At 39.3% G+C, this 23,091-nt stretch overlaps 1 protein-coding gene across 3 annotated transcripts in view; it reads left to right on the top strand.

Annotated features, from left to right (window-relative positions):
* The window catches only part of macrod2 (mono-ADP ribosylhydrolase 2), a 436,267-nt gene that overhangs the window by 156,898 nt on the left and 256,278 nt on the right, over positions 1-23,091 (top strand). For all 3 annotated transcript variants that reach the window (XM_079472325.1, XM_079472324.1, XM_079472323.1), the window contains one exon: positions 5,509-5,625. In XM_079472325.1, the coding sequence (XP_079328451.1) occupies positions 5,509-5,625 (117 nt within the window). The remainder of the gene's footprint in view (positions 1-5,508; positions 5,626-23,091) is intronic.

The following is a 23,091-nucleotide window of genomic DNA, read 5'->3' as shown; positions in this document are numbered from 1 at the left end:
TTAGCCGGTAGCTGTTTTCCAAGCAGCTTCCCATGCTTTCTCTATGCCACTGAAGTATCCTTACCTTCTAAAAGAGAGCCATGATGGGTAGTTGTTATGATGAATGGTAAAATTTGGTTAATGGGTTGTAAAATAAATGCGTGTCCTTCTAAAGTTATTTGAGAAGTGGAATTATCATTTCAATTATTTAGCTTTTTTTGTTTAGTTTTTGCATTGTTGCAAAGCAGCTTTAACGTAAATGCATATTAAAGGATAGTTCATCTTCAAAATGCAAATTCTGTCATTATTTACACGCCCTCTTGTCACTTCAAACCTGTATGACTTTCTTTCTTCTGCAGAACACAAGAGAAGATATTTTGAAAAATGTTGGTAACAGAACCAACTGTTGCGTTGACTTGCTTTGGTTTTGTGTCCATACATTAGTAGCCAATAGGAACCGACTGTTTTTAGTTACAAACATTTTAAAAAATATCATCTTTTGCAGAAGAAAGGAAATCACACAGGTTTAAAATGTCAATAGGGTGGGTAATGATGACAGAATTTTCCCTTTTGAGGGAGAACAATTCCTTTAATAAAAGATAGAGACCTATGAGAGAAAAATTATGAAACATTATAACATCAAATTTTTTTATAAGATGTACATTTCCAGTAGGTTTATAATTGGAAGATGTATTCATAGTGCTAGCAGGTATGTTATTCAAAACACCTTTAAACAAAATGTATATTAGCAGCCATTTTCTGAAATTGATGCACATGTGGAAAACCCATAATTCCATGAAAAACTCTCTTCTGGTAAATTTGTTGTCTTTTGTAAGAATTGTAATGGTGAACTATCCCTTTAATATGAATTTACTGTTTTAATATGAATTTAGCTGCTTTGCAACCAACTTATTTTTCTGTTATTCATTTGCATACAAGTAGTCAATGCACAAGACAGTCGTTTGGGAATTATAGACTGTGGGTTGTGACAGTCCCAAACATTTAGTCCCAGTTGATCTCAGCATATGCACACTTTTCATCAGTAAGCTCTGCCTTGTCTGAGTCAGTTTTGCAGTGCTCCCTGTAGAGCTGCTAATTCTGTTCTGTAGTATGCATTCTGCATAGTTGAGTTTTCTTGTGTCTGCTTTATTCCTTTGACTTGGATCTGAGAGACTTCTGCGGTTTTTCACCGAATATATACACTTCTCCAAACCCACCAATGGCATTGTCAACAAAAACAAAGCAACATTGTGAATAAAAGAAATTAGATAACTGTTGTTATAAGTACATAAAAAAGTTCTCTAGTCTGAGACTTGTACGGCATAGGATTGAAATGGATAAGAGAATAATCAACATGTGACGTTACTCTGACCGGCCTGAGACATGCACAGGGCAGAGCAGCGAGAGCTGCATAAGCATTGAATAATCAGACACCGGCGAGAAGCCTCCACATATGCCCAAAGTCATCTGCTGTGCTCACCAGCAGCATCAGGTCAGAAAATAATGGGCCTTGACAGACCAGAAGCCAAAATCGAGGTGAGAACCAAGATTTTGATCTCGCGCTGATTGACTTGTATCACCCGATCTCCATCGCCTTCCCGGCCTCCAGCTACAGATATTGCTCGACTGCTTTGCACAGGAGCCGAGGACGTTCACGATGTGAACATGAGCATAATTGGAGGGAGAAATGAGTCACTTCTGGGTGAGCTCGGACAGCCAATGTGCACGTTGATGCTCGCAGTGCATGTTGCTGTTGCAAACGTTTGATAAATGACACATGGGTGAGAGTTAATGTTTGGAATGGTGTTTTTTTATTCTCTCCAGACTGGAAAATGTTGAAATCTTATCAGGCAAGAGCATCTACAGGTTTATAGGCACACAGAGTACATTTTTGTTTGTGCTGGTCGATATGACATTGGATTTGGCTGCGTGGATGCAACAATCTTGCAAATCCAAACATTTTCTTTAGTGTTGCTATTGGAGAAACCTGCATGTAGGTCGATTATATGACGTGAACATGTCAGCCTCTATAAGCAGCCCAGATTTGATTAGTCTACTACTGATAAGGAGTCTTCATCTCATGTGACTGTACATGACTTTATCTTGAACATTATGATGGCATGTTAACATAGCCTACTGGAACCTATTTGATTTGGCTGATCTACTGTATAAACTCTGCAGATGGGATGATCTGTAACATGAGGACTTTTGCATTTAGCTCCTTCATTTCATTTAATTATTTTACTTCGTTTACATGATTACAATTTTACCACTATCGATTTTACCCTAACTAAATTCATAGCCATTTCAAACTATTAGTATAACCAAATAACTAAATCATTTCCTCCAGCTGAAATCCACATTCACATGCGTACGTAACATGATTACCTATTCAACATACGACATAAATGTATAGCCTTTTAACTGTGCTTGCAATCTGCAATAACACGCTTCACTTGCTGTAACTCTCATCTCTCAGAGACTGTAGTGTGCTTGACCAGGCGTTTTCATGAGAGACGTGAGTCACAGCCGGCTGAGTTTTAATGCAAACGCATAAGAGATGTAATAATGTGTTTTACATGCACCAAATGTGTTGCTTTTACGATGCTGCCATTTGCAGAGCTGCTCATTATGCTTAAATATGCTAATGTGTGTGCTGTGATGCGAGAGGCTTTCTGTGTAATGAACTTTGTTTACAGGCACCTGTTGTACAGTACAGACGGTGTTACAGAGGCGTTTCATATTCTGAATTATTTAAAGGTTCATTTGCATCACTGATGTTGTTTGGTTACGACATTCGAGCTTTTATTTCTATTCTATTCTGGTCTAGTATTTTATTTATATATATGATTTTTATTTTTCAAATATTATACTGCATAGCACTGCAGGAATGTGTCCATTGTGAAACACCTGTTCACCCACTTAACATCTCTTGACTGCACAGTACCCATAAAGAATAGCTTGTGGTTACATTTTGAACATCCTGGCCTGTATCGCCAATCAAAAAGATTGCTTAAAAAGCATTTCTGTGTTAAAGAAGCCCATAATCACCACATGGAGGTACAGTACATTACGCCTACACAGCTCTGTCAACTTGTTCAGTTCCTTCCACCAGGATTTGATGTGGTAATTGTCAGACTGTCTGAAGAACCGATTCCTTCATTGCACGCTCTGTCACTGTCTTCATCTTTTCGAACGCTGCGCTTTTTCAAAGCCATTGGAATCTGTATCTGTTGACTTGCTGTCGCTCTGACCACTAAAGATGATTGATTGCGGATAGAAAAATCCTCCCTCCAGCTGGTGTCTTCCTTCAAAAATAAAAAAAATTCACCCTTATTCAGTTCTCGTCAACTTAGCATTAGTTGCATAGCATTTATGCATAGTGAAAGAGAGTTACGGGTTGAAGCAGTTTGCTTTTTAAGAAATGCTCTTTTCACTTATTTACAGCGTCATTGCACTGTGAATCTACAGTATGTGGCGTGAATCCAATGAATCATGAGCTCAGTTCGCTTCAGAGCTGTCAGGCATCTTTATTGGCCCTTGTCTCTGTGTTTTATTTGTCGTATATAGATTAATGTTGATCATGGCGTGATGTTCAGTTCACCGAGGATGTGTGACGGCAGCTAAACATACACTACATGTAGGTCACATTTATTTTGATGTGTGAGGGATGTTTAGATCTTACACTTAACATTTAGTTGATTGCTGTTGAATCAGTCAGAATCAGGGGTCATGTGCATTTAGTGTCAATATGTGAAATATTTCAGCATGAAAAGAATATTAGTAATTTCCTAAAATAGTAATAATGCTTGTCAAATATTATAATTCAATCATTCTGGGGATCATTCTGGGCTTTTTTAAGATATCAGCAGATCACGCAAAGCGTGTACCTTTCTGAAAATATGCTCACAGAAATTGATAAAACGACTTAAAATGTAATATCAAGTATCCGATTACTATTCCTTTTGTTTCTGATCCAAATCCTAGCCTTGATTTTTCGATTCCCAACCCTATTCAAGAATGACTGTTAGAACATTACTATGCAGTTTCAAGAAGGTTTTGGGTGGTTGCTAGGGTGTTGCTACTGTAGATGGTTTTCGTGAAAGAATTTGTTTACAATTCTGTTTACATCTCCGCCGTTTGGTCTTCGTTTGTTTTTCACTGTTGTTTTCAATAATTGCACTATAGTATGTGTTTTACATGTGTAAATCTAAAATGTATGCTAAAACTATATGTGTAATTTGTTTTATATACGTTTTAGTATGTAGAACTGGGGTCCTATAAGACAAGATTTCTTCTGTGTCGTCACATATAATGGAATGGCAATCGAACTTAAACCGGAGAATTTGTTTAAGAGAAAAAATAAAATAAAATGCACTTATGAATCATACAGGGTAACGGACATTCTTGAAAACTGGGTCAGTTTTAATTTCATGTTCTTTTATAATTATCCCCTTGAGATGAGAATACAGGAGATGTGCGTCTGTTTTTTTACTCTTCCTTCCCTCTTGATACAAGCTTCTGACGCCGTTTCGCAGATTTATTTCTTTTCATGTTTCTAAGGCGGAGACTTTTATGATGTTTCTGTGATTGATAATGGGCTGGTGTAGGTGTGTCAGGGGCTTTTGGAGGAAGGGAGATAATTTGGGTTTCTATCTCTCTGTCTTCTCATGTAAGCCGTGCCATCCGTCAGAGGCATCCTGGGCTTAACCATGTGAAATTAAAACATCGGGAGGTGGAGATTGAGCAAGAGTGCGCAAAACAACACAGATAAAAGGTTCTTCAGTACAAAAGAGATGTTGCTTTTATCAGGGGTCAGGGGTAGAGAACGTCTAAGGTGGTGTATAATGTCTGAACTATACAAACGTCAGGCTTTACATGCAAGCGTCAGAACAATTTGTGAATGTTGTGGATGAAAACAGGACACATTGTGAATGATGCGTGTGGAAGCAGGACAAGATCACATATATTATTGCAGTTGAGTGTGACAATCCATCCTCCACAGCTCTGTTGGAACAGTCAACCCTATTCTTAAGCCTGAAGTATAGTTCAAGGTAGTAGAAGAAAACCTGACCCCTGTAGGTCCGTAGAGGTATTGCAAAATGTCGTAATGGGGATGCGTCAACCTGTGAGTCAAAAGCAGTATACTGTTCAAGGCTGTGCGTTCGGCTGTACACGCACGCTAGTGTACACGTAAAGAAAAAGAAGGGTGCCACAGGCTTTAAAGGTCACATGACCCGCGACTAGTTGACATAAGTTGACAAACACTTTTAATGCAATTTAATGCAAAGAATACTGCATAAGAGCCATTTCAAGTTTTGCAAGATATATGGTGTCCTGTCGCTTTAAATAAAGTGGCGGCCAGATGTGTGAATGTGATGTAAATACATGCAATACCCTTCCATTTCCCACTACAGTAAAAACCCAAATATCTCTGTATTAACAGTGTGTGTGAGTTCTGTCCTGTAATTTAAACACGTGGTTGAGTTCTTACATCATTTTGTTTGTATTTATCTGTCTCTGTTACAGTGGACGGCTGCATACACAGAGCCGCGGGTCACCTGCTGTTCGAGGAGTGCCACTCTTTAAACGGATGCGACACGGGACAGGCCAAGATCACCTGCGGCTACGACCTCCCTGCCAAATGTAAGTGTTACCCTGCTGTGTTTTTTTCGTCAGGAAACCAAATTGCATCATATTGCAAAGCCGACAGACCGCACCCCTTCACCTTGTAGTTTCTTTAAACACTAAGGGTGACTTACTGACCCAAAGACTTAATTAAGAGTCTAATGAGTGAGCAACACCCGGTCTGGAGTTTGCAGTATTCCCTCGGCAGAGCACCGTTGTTTGCTACAGTACACGCTGGTGTGATTAATGGAGTGGTATTATTAGTGTGCTGATTATCATGATGACTTGCTGTGGTGTGCTTGGCTGGCTGAAGGGGCCATCTGTACTGCAACAAAGACATTAAGGGAACTATTAGTTTGTAATTTGATTGATATTTCATCCTTGATTTATTCCATTAGCTTATGGCATTCTCAGAGTCATGTGAATGATGATGAGCGTCACGCTGGTAACGGTTGGAGGACGAGGCGTTGTGAGGTTTAGAAAGCGGCACATCAGAGAGGGTGTGTCGTCAGCCTGCTGTTGTGAAGATGTGCTTAAACAGAAATGATGTGAGCGCTTGATGTAAATAATTAGGGTCCCTGCTGTAATAAACACGGTTAGATGTGGCCAAAGTCAGTTTACAGAAGTCATGCCACTAGGTGGTCATGTATGCAATGCTTATGGCAGCTATTTGAGTGATGGCAAGATCACAGACCTGCTTTAATGGTACAAGACAGATATTTCTAAAATCACTGGCAAAAACCACAGTTAAATGGTATATTACATATAAAACTGACATCTACTGTACTATAACGTTTGTTTCTTAAATTGGATTCAAAACACCAGTCTTTATTTATTGTTTATCGGCTCTTTTTATGGAAGGCCGGGACTTCCTTCATTAGAGCGGCCATATTGATCGCTGTTCACACTGTAGTTACGTCAGTGCCGTATCTTCTTAATATATAATGTTATTGACGAGGCCTGGACCAGCCTAATGTGTTTTGTTGGTTTTTTTTAAGTTGGGGTTAGGGTGAGTTGACATTTTACTTAAAAATTTCAAGTAAAAATCTTCCAGACATTGCTTTTGTGTTTGTAGACAAAATTATAATTGGACCCACAAATTATGCATAGTTAAAAAAAATTCCCCCCCGGATAAGTTGGACCAATAAAATAGCAGCTTTACAAAGTGCATTTTTACTTCTTTAGATATAAGTTTTGAATGCATCACATCATCTATTGTGTTATTCCACTTAATTGATTATACTATTATTCTTAAATGTCTATACATTAAAACGAGAATTGGTATGTGTGATTTTAAGCGTACTTGTAGACAAAACATGCTGTGACCTTACAGTTAAAAGAGCCAGTTACTTCTCAGTTCCCCCGCTATGGACCTACCAGAATACTTATTGGGGACATTTTTGGTGTAGACGGTTGCATTGGACGCACGCACCTGTCCTGACGTTTACTTTCGGTCTGGGTTTGGTTATAATATAACATTTTATTTCTATTTATTTCTATTCAAATACAATTCGAAATATGACGCTGTCGCTGAAACCTTCTACAGAAACACAACTTATTTTTTTTATGCGGTTAAAAAGCTAACCACCGATGCCTGATTTAAAAAAATGTTTTAGCAGTCTATGTCAATCCAATTATACCCCGTCTTTTCATCAATCCGTTTTCTTTTAGAGCGCTTCACAATAAATTCTTTATTTTCTGCTTTCTGTCATTCAAATGCAGGGCAGCTCAAATGTCTTTGGAACGTTGTTAGATGTTTTGTGTTCTCCGGTCTGTCGTTTCTTACAAGCAGCTGATACTGACTAAATGAGGATCTCATTTGGCTTCCACTACTGTCCTTGATCTAATGTTATGTCACTTCTGAGCGAAAACAATTGAATTGAATGTAACAGAATCCAGCAACCTTGAAGCAATCTCTCAGACAGCGATGCCTGAGCTAAAGCTTTTTATAGGCTTATCGAATCCTATGTGGCTGGATGATGTGATTCATTAGTGGATTCTCAGCGAGAAGAACGTGCTGTACACATCCTCTATAGCCCTTAGGGGATTCATCAGTCCTGGAAAAAAATTAAGAAAATGCTTCATTTAGTCTTTTTTTTGCATCCTGTCTCGTTGTTTCTCTTTGTCAAAGCCGACATCTACTGGAAGTCATAAGAGCTTCTCGCTCACTCTCTCTGTCATTCCACCCATCGTTCAATTTTCTTGTGTTGTGCTGTTACTCTTCTGTGACTAATTTCCACCCACATACCCATTCTGAGACTGTCTGTGTTTTTAGTTTATTTTCTTTCTTCCTCTCTGAATATGTTGTGGAAGGCCTTAAGTCAATATCTGCAGAAAGCGCTTTTCAATCCTTTGTACGCGATTTACAGAAATTGTCCTGTGCAAATAAGTCACGCTGTGTCGCCAAGCGAAGTTGCCGCTACATTACCATAATTAATTCTAGAGAACACAATCCAGGATTATAGTTACTTTTCGAAATATAATAAGCCTTTCGGTTGATGCAGTCACTCCAAATGGCTCAAATCAGAGCCAAAAACATACAAAATAACAATTTAAGTTGCTATTGGATTTGCAGCATCATTTTGACGACATCTTTATCATGATGGAGAAAGAAATAATCCGCAAACAGTATATCATAGACAAAACAGTCTGGGATGGTTGCCATGGTTATGGATGCAACCTGCAGCATATTAAAATGCATGTTTATTAAAATGCATAAGCTCTCTCAGCATCGCTAACTTGTATGTTTGCGTTCCACCGGCATCTGCTGCGAGCTTTTTTGCTCTACCCCGCCATTGAGTGACGGCCAGGGAGCGAGATGCAAATGGCACAGATGGTCCTTTTACCTTTTATATCTTGGCGTCGTCAAATATTTCCAGCATGGGCTTTTTATGCTTCCAATAATTTGCCAGAACACGAGCGCTTTTTCCCTCCGATCTGCTCTCAGGAAATATGTATCCCTCTCTTCCTGCAGAAGTGAAGAGACAGAGAGAGACAGAGACAGAGACAGAGAGAGACAGAGAGAGACAGAGACAGAGAGAGACAGAGACAGAGAGAGACAGAGACAGAGAGAGAGAGACAGAGAGAGAGAGACAGAGAGAGAGAGACAGAGAGAGAGAGAGAGAGACAGAGAGAGAGAGACAGAGAGAGAGAGACAGAGAGAGAGAGACAGAGAGAGAGAGACAGAGAGAGAGAGACAGAGAGAGAGAGACAGAGAGAGAGAGACAGAGAGAGAGAGACAGAGAGAGAGAGACAGAGAGAGAGAGACAGAGAGAGAGAGACAGAGAGAGAGACAGAGAGAGAGAGAGAGAGAGCTCAGGTACTTCAACCTTTTCTGGAGTCTTACCTGCGGGCGTCTCTGCTCTCTCTGGAATTGAAAAGAACAGAGATTTTACAGTGTGCAGGGGCACTTTATCTGTCTTTTGTTTCTTTATTTCCTTCCTGCGTTCCTCTAGTTTCACTTGACCTGACACAGACACCTCAGACACACATTTCTCATAGTTTTTCCTAGCACTTTGGCTTTGCATTGATACATGAATAATAGCAAGCAAAGTTATTACTCATGAATTGATGGAGATATAGGATTAGAGATGTAGAAATTGACTTGTATTGTTGTCCGCCTAGTGGTTCTAAACATTGTGTAACTGGTATTTGTAGTACGATTATAACCAATAGCCTAGTTGTACAATGAATGATTCCTCATTACTGTGGCTTTGTCCCATTTACTTTTATTGTGTGGTGCAAAACTCTAATTGGCTGGGATGTTGAAAACTACTAAACGAGACTGAACTAACTGAAAAAGGCTTTTATGATTTTTTTATGGTTTTATGATCATATTTGCTTTGTTGGAATCCAGAGGTCTGTCAGTAGAAGATGCATGGGATGAAATTGAGGGAAATGCAAAGACAGATGCAGACCTGTGATCTGAAATAAATGATGCACAATAAATGGGTCAATTATCATGTGGTGCGACCAATAATATCTAATAATCAAATAATATCTATAAATAAAATAAAAAAATAGAATTCAATTAAATATAAAATACAATATGCTTCAGCGAATGGTATTTTTAAACATTTATATCAGTTGTATTTCAGGAATAATAAAGAATACTAATACTAATACTAAGTATCTGTAAGAAAAAATGTCAAATGTCTGTAAGAAAAAAAGGACATTAATTTAAGATACATCACGGTCACATAACGTGACATTTTTTTCCAAGGCAATGGCCAATTCATAGATGGAGCCATAGATGGCTTAATAAAATGTTGTATCTGCGTTTCTGTGTAGCCTACACCACATTCTTAATCGGATGTAGATTGTTATTATTTATTTGTATTTTAAAATTGGCATGTTGAAAACCCTTATACTTCATTGACCCAAATACATGTTTTGTTGTCTATGTTGCCATTCTGTTCACATTAAAATTTTTGTTTGACTTCAGTTGAAAACGCTTATTGAGCCTGAGGTCCTCATGCTTAAGAGACCTTTAATGTAACACTCAATGAACAGAGAAGATCTAATGTTACTTTGTCTGTTTATCCCAATTCGATAAATTCAATTTGGGCTGATGAATACAAGGCCATTGTCACTGTCCCGGACGGGGAAAAGATAGCAGATTTAATTACATCGGTTTCTCCACATGTTTTGCAGCTGTTTGTATCTCAAGGCCTTGATTATTAAAAGAAAAACGGACAAATGTTTGGATGGATTTGTGCGGTCAGAATGAACGCGTCTTAAAGAAAAAAAAGAGCTTAGTTAAAAATATCCCTACCCAGCTAAACTCCTCACCGAATACTCGCTCCTCAAAGGCAGTCGGGCGCTGGCTTGCATCCCCGCCACAATCTGTCAAGGTCACCGGATGGCAAATTATATTGCCTTAGCTAATGTTGAAATTAAACACAAAAGGAAAAGAAGGAAAACAAAGCCTAAGGGATAAAATGCTTCCTCGTGTTTGGACAGAGACTACCGAAGCCCTCAGGAAGGTCCCACCGAGGCCTCGGGGAAGTGGCTGAAAGTATGAGTTTAAACTAGAGAGGCTGATTCTTTCTCGAGACGCTTAATTCATTTGATGCCGATGGTACGTGACGTCTTAAAAGGGCCCTTTCGGATCCCTGTTCTCTTCATTTGATTTACTCTCACCCAAGACAAGAAAATTGGGTGCTATTAGTGATCTGCAGGACTCTTTTTTTCGTACTTTCTTACTTGTTAATCTTGATGGCAAATGGAACCATGTTCCAAGATCAGTCCTATCACATGTGGCACACATTACTGAAGAAAGGCTCCTAGATTATTAATAAATGACAGTAATTATCCTCCCACTATAACAGAAAGAGGCACTATATAAAACTGTGTGTGTTTCTTCAATGTGACAACGAAACCAGTGATTTATTTAGTACAATAGCCTTTTTGCTTTAAATGAGGGTTGGTGTGTTTTTATTAAAGGAAATTAATGCTTTACCAGCAGGGACATGCTGTTGAAAAATTGTATCTTATTGTATTGTGTTTATAATAATGCAACTCTTTGGTGTATGATAAGCAGTGGAGAACTGTAGTACAGGATTAATTCTGTTATTCTGAAAAGTTGAAAAGCTTATTGTTTGTGTCCGCCGAATAAAACCGTGTAACACCTCCTTGGATTTTTCAAAGAACACGGTTTCTGCATAAATTTCCCCTTTTACACTTTATCCTCCTGTACTTTTAGAACTCCATACAACATATCCTTACAGAAAAAGCCTTCCTCTCTAAACGCATTAAGAAACGGGACAAAAATCATTTGTGAATATATCAAATATTAATGCGACAGTTGACGGTGCTTGAATTTCACTTCAAAACACTTTCGCTATGCGGTCATAAATACGCCGGCTAATCAGAGAAACAGAAACATTAGATGAAACGTTGTTATGAATTATTGAACAATCACTCAACAGCGAATCAGTTTTTTACTGTTATTGGATGTAACAGCGTTATTTTTCTTGTCAGAAAAACAAACACACAACGCTTGGTGTTGCCGTAGCGAGTGGGCAGAGATTGGGCAAGGAAGCTGATCAGAATGTGATGTATCGGCTTCACACATTGAAAAATGTTTGCTCTTTTACATCTCTGGGTTTCTCTCAAGGTGAAGTCTTAAGTGCGGTTTCTTTCTTGTGGGGAAGTGAACATGGAATTGTGGTCATAGGATTGTTTCAAAACATTCAGTGAATAAGGTTATCCAGTGTGACATCGACACCTGTAGTCAACTTGAAACCTTGATCTGTGAGTTAGATTTTCATGAAACATGAAAGGTCCAGTGTGTCATTTTTTGGAGGATCTTGTAAAATGCAGAAATGCAATATAATATACACAACAATGTCTTCAGAGGTGTATAAAGACGTTACACATTGAAGAGTTAGAACGAGCTATTTCTATCTACATACACCGCGAGTCCCCTTGCATGGAATTCACCATGTTGTTTCAGCACTGGCCCTAAACCAAAAAGCTGCTCTACAGAGTGCTTTTCGTAAAAACGTGATGACATCTTAGCTCTGTGTCATGCACCGCAGTGGTTCGAAAGGGAGGGATGTCGCGAAATTTCATACACTGGACTTTTAATGTGACTCGGCTTATTATTGCCATTATACGGGTTGCATGTTTAGAGTTGTAGTGCAAGATTTGAAGAGTGCTATTTCATATGCATTTTCAATGGAAGCAACGTAAATATCAAATTGTTTAGCATTTGTTTATATTAACCAAATAATCCAAACCTATAGAGGCCACTAGCACTAACCACTGCAACAGACAATATACTGAGGTGTTTTTCTAACATTTACCTACTTTGCTAGCAGTTTTTAAAGTGCTCTGACAGTCCAAGAGCACAAAAGCACACACGCACGCACGCACACACGCACGTACACATTCACAAACACACTCCATTTACCACCGGCAGTACACGTTGTGGGCTACTTGAAAGATTTGAAGGGGTAACACAATTATATTTCCACTACTCCTCTCTTTCTTCTCCATCTCTCCTCCTGAAACCCAGCAGTGTCTCATCTTTATTAATGTGCTCCTACATAAACAAAACTGTGCAGTATTTAGCATCAGCTGTCACCGTGGAGCCCATGAACATTAATTGTTAAGCCAAAGAGGACTGCCTGGGAAAAGTCACTGTCCCCCAGGAACGTTTATGACGGATGAGGATAAGAAGGGACGGAGAAGAACGAAGAAAAGGGGCTCTCGCTCTCATTTTCACCCACCAATCTCGACTGAAATCTCATTCGGTTCTTTGCCTGTTGTTTTTCTGCCCGAGGCCGCGGAAGATTGACGGTTCGAAATCTTTTATGTGTCATTTATTGTTCTGTTTTTATTCACCTTTTTTTTAAAGAAATAACTCTGTGTGTGCTTTAAATAATACATCATGAGCTTGTGTTGAACTGCTCAAACTACACACAGGCTAGCGTCTGATTCCTGTCTTCAGATTGTGAATCATTTTATAATTATGTTCTGGTTCACGGTCACGACTTCATGTTATGCGTTGATATGCTGTAAACACGAATAGAGATATCCCTCAGATTTCTTTCCAAAATACATGTTTGTTTGAATTTAAAGCATTTGAAAATGTTAACTTTTTTTGCTTCACCATGCCAGGTGTGCCAACATCACACCTGCACATAACCAGCCTGTGATAGAGCCAACTTTTCAAAACAAATCTTTTCTCATTCATAATAAATATCCTCCAAACTTCAAGCAATTTGCAGGATTGCGGGGGGCCCTGTTTAACTCATCTGGGGTTTCACAAGACGTGCCTGCAGATGTTGTGTTTCAAACACTCTGCTGCTAGTGCGTGTCAGAGGCACAGCGTGATGGATGGACAGAAACGATTTAAGTGAGTGGCGACCAGAGCAAAACAAGCCCAAGTTTGAGTGAGGAAAACAGCCTGTTTGGTCTGCCGCAGCTGTGACCACAAACATGCGGAGGTCACGAGTGCGATGAGCAGATCATGCGCTTTTAGACTAAAGGAAAGAATGGTTTATTATCATGTTCAAAAGCTTATTACTTTTGAAATTTACATCATGAAAGTATTATTGCTTTCGGAGTACTCGAGAAAATAAAGAAAAATTGTTTTAGTTGGAGAACGTTCACTGTACACTCTTAAAAACAAGTACTTCAAAAGGTTATTTAAAGGTTAAACTTATGGTTCCTTAAAGAACCTTGACTTCTGAAGAACCATTCTGTTTCACAAAAGGATATTTGTGCCTAAAAAGGTTATTCAGATTATAAAAAAGTAAGAAAGAGATGCCATTTGACTGAATGGTACTATGTGGTACCAAAAACGGTTCTTCTGTGGCGTCGCTGTGAAGAATCTTTTAAGCACCTTTATTCTTAAGAGTGATATACAGTAGCCTAAATATATTTTGATCAAATGTTTAATAAAATGTTCTTAGCAGTTATGCCTTCTTGTAGTTTATTTCAAATACTAAAGAAACAATCTAGTCGAAAATTATCAAGAATTACCGCAAATTAGCAGTTTAGCAATTAGCAAATTCTGAAAAATCTTCACATCTTTTACTCAGCCTCTTGTCATTTTAAACAGAACACAAAAGAAGATATTTTGACAATGGCGGTACCCATTGACTTGCATTCGTTTTGTTTCCAAACATTGGAAAGAGAATGGCCACGGCCTTTGTTCGGTTACCAGCATTCTTCAAAATATCTTCTTGTGTGTTCTGCACAAGAAAGAACATTTTTGGGTTAGCTTTCCCTTAATTGTATTTGTAACAGCACTCTTAATGCTCATATTAAATCTTTCACAATACTGCTTGATGTTATATTGCCAGCGAATCATCATTTCAAACATATCAGGAATATTCAATGAATCTGCCAGCCGTACTGATTGGTGTTTATTTAGTTTACGATGGAGAAAGTTCTTGATCAGAAATAACTGACCGCTGTGCAAGTAATTTTATGTTTGTGCTCTCAGTCCAACAAGGTAATGGGTGATTATTCTAAACATGAGCGCTCATGACTGAGCTGCTTGTTCTTTCTCCACGGTGAGCTATTCAAAGTGACTCATGAATTTCTCTCTTTCTCCCTCTCTTTTTCCACGTGTAGCCTCTCTGCTATGCATAATTCGTGCTATTTATGTTTTACTACTTTTTTGCCATTCTAGACAGTCTGGACTTTTTTGTTACCTTTATCAGACCTCGCTGTTAAAAACATTCGTTGAAAGTTTGTTCTATCTGCAAAATGACCATATCCTCCGTTTGTTGCACTTGATAACAATTGAAATTTTACCGACTGGCAGCACACAAAATTCAATAGTTACAACAGAATGTTAAAAATGCATCTTAGGCGAACAGGTGCTTTAGCTGGTTTTGAAGGATGCCTCGTCATCATCTCCATCAGAATCAGTCTCTCACCCACAGCCAGATGCCTATATTCCATATTTACAGTAAACACACCTGGAGCAATAATACTTATCATTAGCACATGTCTAAGCAGCGGTGATAAATTTGGGTAAGGCCGCGCTAGTGATGAAAGATCACTCGGATGCCCTGTTTCATCCAGGTGTCGTCTGTTAGCCTTTCCTCGCCCTGCAAATAGAAATCAATCACCCGAGGGTAGCCACTACTGTTAAGTGACACATAGTTCATTTAGATTAAATTATCCACAGAAACATTATCGTTTCAAAGGGTTGCGTTTGTCACCCGGAGCTTCGTCCTGCAGCGTGATTGGACGATGACTGTCCAGTTTAATTTGGTTATTGGTGGTCTGCCTACGGCTCTGTCCACTTTAAATTTGTTACTCTGCTGTCTATCCTCTTGGCAAATTGACAATTTAGTTAGTCAGACCAAAACTTTCAGTGTCGACCCTCTGCTTTAAGAATATATCTAGTACATGATTCAGGAAAAACTATTCAGGTTTGAAAATGATTTAAATGATATTGAATTATAAAAGGTTTGTGTGGGACATGTTGTTGAGTGTTTTTAGTCTAAATGTGTGTTACAGATGGCCATGTCCTCTGGATCCATGCTAATGTATAGAATTATGAGAAGAAATAAATGTTAAGGTGACGATCATATTATATTCAGCTATACTTCACTCACCACTGAGCAGCATTCATGATTTAATTTCATTCTCTTCTGACCTCAGATGGGATGCTAGAATAATTTGTACCACCAGCGGTTTTATTTTTCAGAAATTTGATAAAAAGGTCTAAATATGTATTTTGTAGGATTGTGTAATGTATCAGGTTAGTGAGACAATTTGCTTTAGATATGGTACCACAAAGGTCATAATAAAGTGAAATGTTGTGCTGTATAAATATACAGACATTCCTATTCAAACAAGATTTGAGTTTCTGAAAAATTAGTTTGTAAGGATACATTTGTATTTGTTTGAATACAGGATGCTGCGGGATTGCGAAGACTTGTTCTGTTCAGATTTGTGTAAAACAAACATTTATCTTTCTCAGGGAAAAGCAGACCCATCAGAATATGGCTTTAGTGTATTCTTTTTACATTTTTCATATGAGCTGTGAAAAAAATAAATAATAACATAAAAAGAAACCTTAAAGGAAATCCCTTCTTGTTGGATGTAAGAATTCAGAGAGCTATTTCTCCATTCGTTGAAGTGGCCCACGGTGCTATGTATGATCTTCCTGAATCAAAATTTCTCGCTTCACGCTTTAGTCAGAGTTTAGCCTCAGGTCTTCTTCTCTGCTGCATAGAGTTTAGAATTATTTGATATCTTAGCGCTGAATAGGTGCTCTAATATGATATATTTTCATTATGTGACTGTGGAAAATTATTTTTTGTTGCCTAATGTAGCAGAATATTTCACGGCTAGTTCTAAGCAGATTATTCGGAAACACAGTTAGTAGAATAGTTTTATGACTTTTCTCACAAAGAACAGGCATGCATGTTAAACAGCATTCTATTTCTGGAAAAGTTTCCAGAAACAAGCGTTTTTTTATTTTCTTTGAGTTACACAACTTAAGGTAGTCATTTTTCTTTTCATGTCCTAGTTTACAAAACTTTTTGTGAGATATTACACCCATCTAAGCTAAGTGGTGCTCTGTTTTTCAGACTGCTTTGTGAAATGATAATACGGTCCTCCCACAATTTCAGTTATTTTCAGGGCAGACGGACGGGAACATGTTGGTCTGCGGCTCTTGAAAAAGCAAGCGGACACATCGTAAATGTCACACAAAGAGCCTTGCTGGAGAGCTCCAGAGGAACAGAGTTATTAGCACTAACACGGCATTATAAGCGAGATTCCTTGTTTACGAAGTCACATGCACATATGCATGCAACCGACGACGTGTGTTTAGACTGTTTTGATGATTGTTAAAATTGATTTATGTGAGCCTGCATCTCTGAGTTCCACAGGGTCGAGATACACCTTCAAACAAATACATTAAAGTGCTTGAACCATCTGCTCTGTCAGGAGGAAAGAATTACTTCGGTTCCCACATTCTCATCAAAAGCCGCTCTGTTGCCTTATTGAACATAATTACTAAGCAGTCACCAAAATTGTCAGAGAGACATAGAGCGAGAGAGCTTTGTTAAATGGCGGCTGTAGTTTTCAGTGTAGTTTGGATAGACTTCCCCCCTCCTATCTGGAGTGTTTGTGTTTCTTTTGTTGGGCGGACCTGTCAGTCGCACCCATGCCTCCTGGGGGTTGGTATAATTTGGTAATTTTGTCTAAACGGTGATACAGTGATTATGTGGCATCAGCTGCGGGGCTGTCAGAAAGATGCTCGACGCTCATCCATCACCACAAACGTGCCATCAGGAGAAAAAATACTCTTGTAGATTGGAGTGGAAGAGGTGGACAAAGGCAGTGGGGGGCATAAAAGAGTGCCTGTGGGTCGAGATTTGGGAAGCAAAGAGGCACTGGCGCTTTTTAATGACACGGATGCATCAGGGATTCTGGGAAGGTCAAGGAGCAATGCGGAGATGGCTAATGTGCGCTGTTCCACCCACATGCTCGCGCAAGGCCTAGATCTTTGCATTTACCCATCCTCCATCGGCCTCAGCACCATCATCACTTCATCTTTCCCCCTCTTATCTGTCTCTCGCCGGTGGGAGTGTTTGGGTTCCGCACGGCACTGGCTTATTTGAAACTCACAGCTGAGCTGTAGGAGTGGTCCAAATGGCTCATAATTTCACTCGTCGACACACCAGAAAAGCATGTGGTTTGAGGAGACCTTTCCCACTCCAAAAGGTTCCACTGGAGAAAAACACATATCTTGTACTCATTTCAGATTTTTGGGAGCTCGCAACGGAAATGTTTTTGCTAACTAATATCTCTAATATCTCGCATTTGTCAATTGAGTTTACAGCCTTGTGCAATCCTTAATTAAGCAGCATGTCACCGTAAAAATAAGCAGCCGTTGCAAATACCGCAAGCCCCCATGTTTAATAAAAACAGACACGGACGAGCGCGTGTGAACGCCGTCCTGCAGTTTTCCAGAGCCAAGAGCAGTGCAGCCAGCGCAGTCAATAATTAGGAGACAGATGGGCAAATTGGAACCAGCAAAGTAATGAAAACCACAGAAGCAACGTTTGGACCGTTACTGTACCCATCGCTTCTTACTTAAACTATAAAAGACAAAGAATAAACACCTAAACAAGTGTATACTGCGTTTGTTTACCTCTCAGTGAAGATTTAGCAGCACACCTAATTAAAGTAGCGAGTGAGAAAGTCCTGTCGCGCCATTTTTCTGCTCATTACACAAGCCACTGAATCGTTTTTTCAGTCCTTGATATTTCTTTCACTAAATTGCAGTTGTTGCGTTACTTCCGCTCATTATGTTTAAGGGTGTATGTGTAAGCGCTCATTTGTGCGCGTTTGGAATTTTTCCTCTCACTCGTAAAAAGCTCAGCTTGACGTGACGGTAGCGTTAGCGCCGGGTGGTTTTTACACGCTGGATCGAGAGGGATGTCAGGGGTTGTCGATGCCGCCACCAACAGCCGGTTCGGTTTGACCTCGACGGAATCCCACAGTGCCAATTTCTGTTTTTAATGTTGTGGATTTAGCTCAGCACTTGCTCCTTTAAATGCCATTAACCCGCTAATAAAAGTGCATACAGCTGTCCATAAAGTCTAATGGGCGAGTCAGGGCGGACACTGAAGCCTTTGTGTGTGTGTTCAGGAGGAAAAAACCCTGACAAAAACGCGGAAAGAGACTTAATAAAACAGTAAAGTGCTCGTAAAATACATTGTCAAAACCTATACATGCACTGATATCGATGAAATGGTCCGCCTTACCTTCTGAATTATAGCAGAGTGTATATTTGATTCAGATGTTTTAAAGGTTTTTGTGCCTTGGGAGAATGTGAAGGTGTTGCATTAAAGGAAACAGTTCACCTAAAAAGGAAAATGAGTCATTCACTCACCCTTAAATCTGTATGCTGTCATTTTTTTGTGAAACACAAAGAATATGTTTTTGAATATATGTTATGCCGCTGTATAAATGTGACCATATACAATTTTTTAAATGGACAAAAAAGTAGCACATATCAATATGTTTTTTTTCTAAATCTCTTGGAGCCATATCAATAACATTTATTGATAATCTTCATCGTATGGATTCACATTAAGATGTTTTTTGGTCAAAATGAACTGCTCAAAGTGTCTACTTGCAGGTCAATAAACCCATGCAGGGTCAGACCTTGCATGGAAATATAGGTTAATGTTTCCATATTTGTCTTTGTCGTTTCTACGGACGGCTTGCAGAAAATGCTGCAAAATGCAAATCATGCAAATATCGCTTGCAAAAATGCAAATGATGTCTTGCTGACTGTGAAAAGGGCTTACCTGAAACAACATTAGACACCCCCCGCAGTACAGCAGTACATTAAAAGCTGGGAGAGAAATCATTTATGCATTTATACCATTAACCACCAGCCAGTCTGGCTGCGAAATTCAGTCTACGAATCCTCCATTGATCGTGAAAACTTTAAGCTGATATGAGGTGTTACACAGTAAATGATCTCAGAAGCCAATTAGCCTTGACTTTGAAGGCTTCTCGACATAGAAGATTGAGATGCCAGCAGTTTTAGGGGAAGGGTTACTGTACAGTTCCTGGAAAACCTGATGCTTGCGAATTCGCTCTGGCATTGATGTAAGACGTCATTCATGGTTATCACCTTGAGCTGTTGTTTTGGGATGGAGACCAGTGAGGGTAATAGATCCTCTGGGATTCTCAAGTGGCTGAGTGGATTTATGAATTAGAGCTGGACCAGGGCTAGAAATCAATAGCCCTCCTCTTCTGCAGACCCTATCGTGAATAATGCCGCGTAGTTTACACAAATTGACGGGACATTCGGAAAAAAAAACGAGTCTTGCCGGCAAAGGTCTGAGGAGGGGACATTAAGTATTAGGCTGCTTGAAGTTATGTCCTGTCATGGGGTTGTTTTTCCTGTTGCCCTCTGCCATCAGCGCACAAATCAATGAGAGGAGCTGCCCTCCTCATACCTCCCTGACTTTATCTGTTTGGACTAGATTGTGAATATGCTGCAAAAGAGGCGGGGGACTACTGCTAAAAAAACTACTTACTACAAGCAAATTAATGGACTAAGTGGTGTTTACATTTTACGTGTATTTATTTTTTATTTAAAACTGAAAGTGTTTTTTGAAGACGGCTCTAGTTAGCAACATTGGGGTTTTAAGTCTGATATGGTTAATACTATTGTTTGTAGCTTTTTAATTTATTTATTTCTTGTAGACTTGTAGATTTATCTCTAAAAGACTCTACTAGTTTGTGCAAAAACTGATGTTGACATTATAAGAGACTGTTGTGCCTCAAAGGTCCAGTGTGTAATGTTTTATTGAAAGAAACGCAATACATAGCTATGTCTTCAGAGCTGTATAAGTAGAGTGCACAACGAAGCGTATGTTTTTATTACCTTAGAATGAGCTATTTCTATCTATAAACACTGAGGGTCCCCTTGCATAAATGCCATGTTCTTTGAGCCGTCCTAGTGTTCATAAATATGTATATGAATGTGTTTACAAATACAAAATAATACGCACAGTGTAAACACGTGTAGTATGTAAATACAAACTCTTGTTCTGTTTGCGATTAATTGTTTGACAGCCTTACTGTATGTTTTTGTTAAAAATTCCGAAATCCTCTGTTTTTTTCCAGGTTTAAATTACATAATATTTTCAGATTTTTAATGTGATACCAGACTTTTAAAAACCAGACTTTTAAAAACAAGTTGGTTACCCAAGTTGCTTACAAGCGTGCACAGCAAATAAAGTCACTGCTGTGGGCGGCACGTTCCGCGTGCAGGAAGGAGAGAGAAGAGAAAGAGCGGATCTGATTCTCCCACCTGCAGTCTAATTATTGACCCAGCTAGTATTGTCTTTTCAATTGTCTCAATTATGATGGCACTGGTGTTCCAGTGCTCTGTGGTGTCCCAGCCTGCATTATTCATGCACAACACCCTGGACTCCGCTCAGCACTGGGGAATATGAGGAGAATGTCAATACCGGGAGGTGAAGATGGTGGGATTAAATTCAGCTCACAGTGGGCTCTGAACAAGAAGATGAGGAGTCAGATGCCTGCTTTTCTGTGTCCTCCTGTGAGAAAGTACTAAAACGGCTTTTAGAGACTTTGTCTATGATGTAACAGCACAAAAGTGGTGACACTGTGTCACAATGCGATGAGTGATAAAACCTGTGACTTTTATGCAAATGTATCCCAACCGTGCATGACGGGTGATAAGAGACAGGACATTAAGTTTCTCTCTCCAAGATCCCAATCTTCTATATATTGGACAAATATTTGTTTCTTGTTTTGTCTCTTGGTCAAGATATTCAACTGAAATGTAGGCAATTGAAACGTCTTTGTATCTTACTAAAATATATATTCGATATTTATTTCATGTTACATTAAATAATGTTACAGAATTAATACATACGGAGTAGATTCGATTAACACGTTTTGCCTGGTTTGGATGTGGTGTAAAATGCTCGCAGGTACTCATATTGTGTGTAGTCATAACAAAGCTACATTTATTCACTAGTGTCCCTATGCGGTATTTCTGTCACCTCTCCATTTTAAGTAGTTTCCATTTTGTTTTGAGAAAATACGTAGACAGCAAGACGCCACGAGACACTTACCGCCACTCAGCAACCGCAAAACCCTGCGGCACACAGAGTGTCCCTTCGCATGTCACCGCGGTTTATGTTTACAGTTATCTGATCTCTGGTCCAATTGTCACCCCAGACCTCCAAATCAATAGTGTTAAATTAACAATGAGGCAAAAGCCTCCTGAGCCCAGATCTGCTCCAGGGCCCCCCAGGAGGGACAGCGCCACCCGCGGGTCGACTCCACCACCTGCCGGCGGCTCTAGCTGGGGAGAGAATGATAAGGTTGTGTTTGGAAGAATATTGTTTGTTAGGAGATGCGAAGATGAAAGTCAGGAGAGGTTTCTGTGACCGGCTGGAATACTCTTGTAGTGAAGCTACTCGGAGCGGAACAGAAAGCTACATCTGTAAAATGCTTCATTAGCGAGCACCAGCGCCACAGGCTCGTTGTTTACTGTGGAGCGGCAGAGAGCGACTGAGAGAGAGCCATGGCTATGATCAAAGGACAGAGGTGTTCGTGTGTGCCCAGACACATTTTAGAAGGGTTTGATAGACCCTAATGATGGTAAAAGGACGGACCAGTGTGTATGACCTACACACACACAGGCACATAGTGAACCTACCTGCAAGAGTAAAATAGATGTATTATGATGTGTGTTGTGTGCAGAATTGAGCTTCAATCATTTTTTTATGTTTCCTGAAATGCATCTGTTTCCCAAGCATATCATTTATCTTTTGCCAACAAAATTCTCTCTAGCTTTTATGATGTACAAGAGGGCTGTTAGCCCAGCCAATAGCAGAGATCAGACCAACACCACGCAGTGCACAGTATAGCTCTACAGTATATGTCTCTTGATCAAGATCTGACTGAAACCCACTCAGAAATAAGATAGCAACGGAAATGTTTAAGAATGTGAGCTAGACCCAGAGGTAAGCAGGGAAAATTCACCACACTTTTCTAGCTTTTTGTCAATACCTGAGCACGTGTCTTGTTCCACCTTCATGTAAAGCATCACCAAAGCATTACATTAAAGCATGATGACTGTAAAATATCAATTTTATCGCTATTTTCCTGTGTTTATGTGTAGCAATAATTCAACTACTGGCTACAGGGCATTTCAGGAAAACATTTTCTGAGCGAAAAATTGCTGCAATCGATTGAAAGTACGATTTGTCCATATTATCTAAACCATTAGGATCGCTTTGGTATTTTGTTTGTACAGTTTAATGAAAAGAACCGACTCCAAAAAGTGCAAATACATTTCCAAATCGCCCAGTTCGGATTCTAAATAGCCATCAAAAATTCGGAACATGATGTGAATGCCAAAGTATTGTCAATGCACAGCCACACAGCATTACATTTATTCAGACTCTGTTAACTTTTGGCAGAATTTTTGGAAAG

This window comes from Barbatula barbatula (assembly GCF_947034865.1).
Source record: "Barbatula barbatula genome assembly, chromosome: 14".
In the NCBI taxonomy this organism is placed as follows: Eukaryota; Metazoa; Chordata; class Actinopteri; order Cypriniformes; family Nemacheilidae; genus Barbatula; species Barbatula barbatula.
The sequence above is the reverse complement of the archived record's forward strand: the minus strand, read 5'-3'. Positions and strand labels throughout refer to the sequence as shown.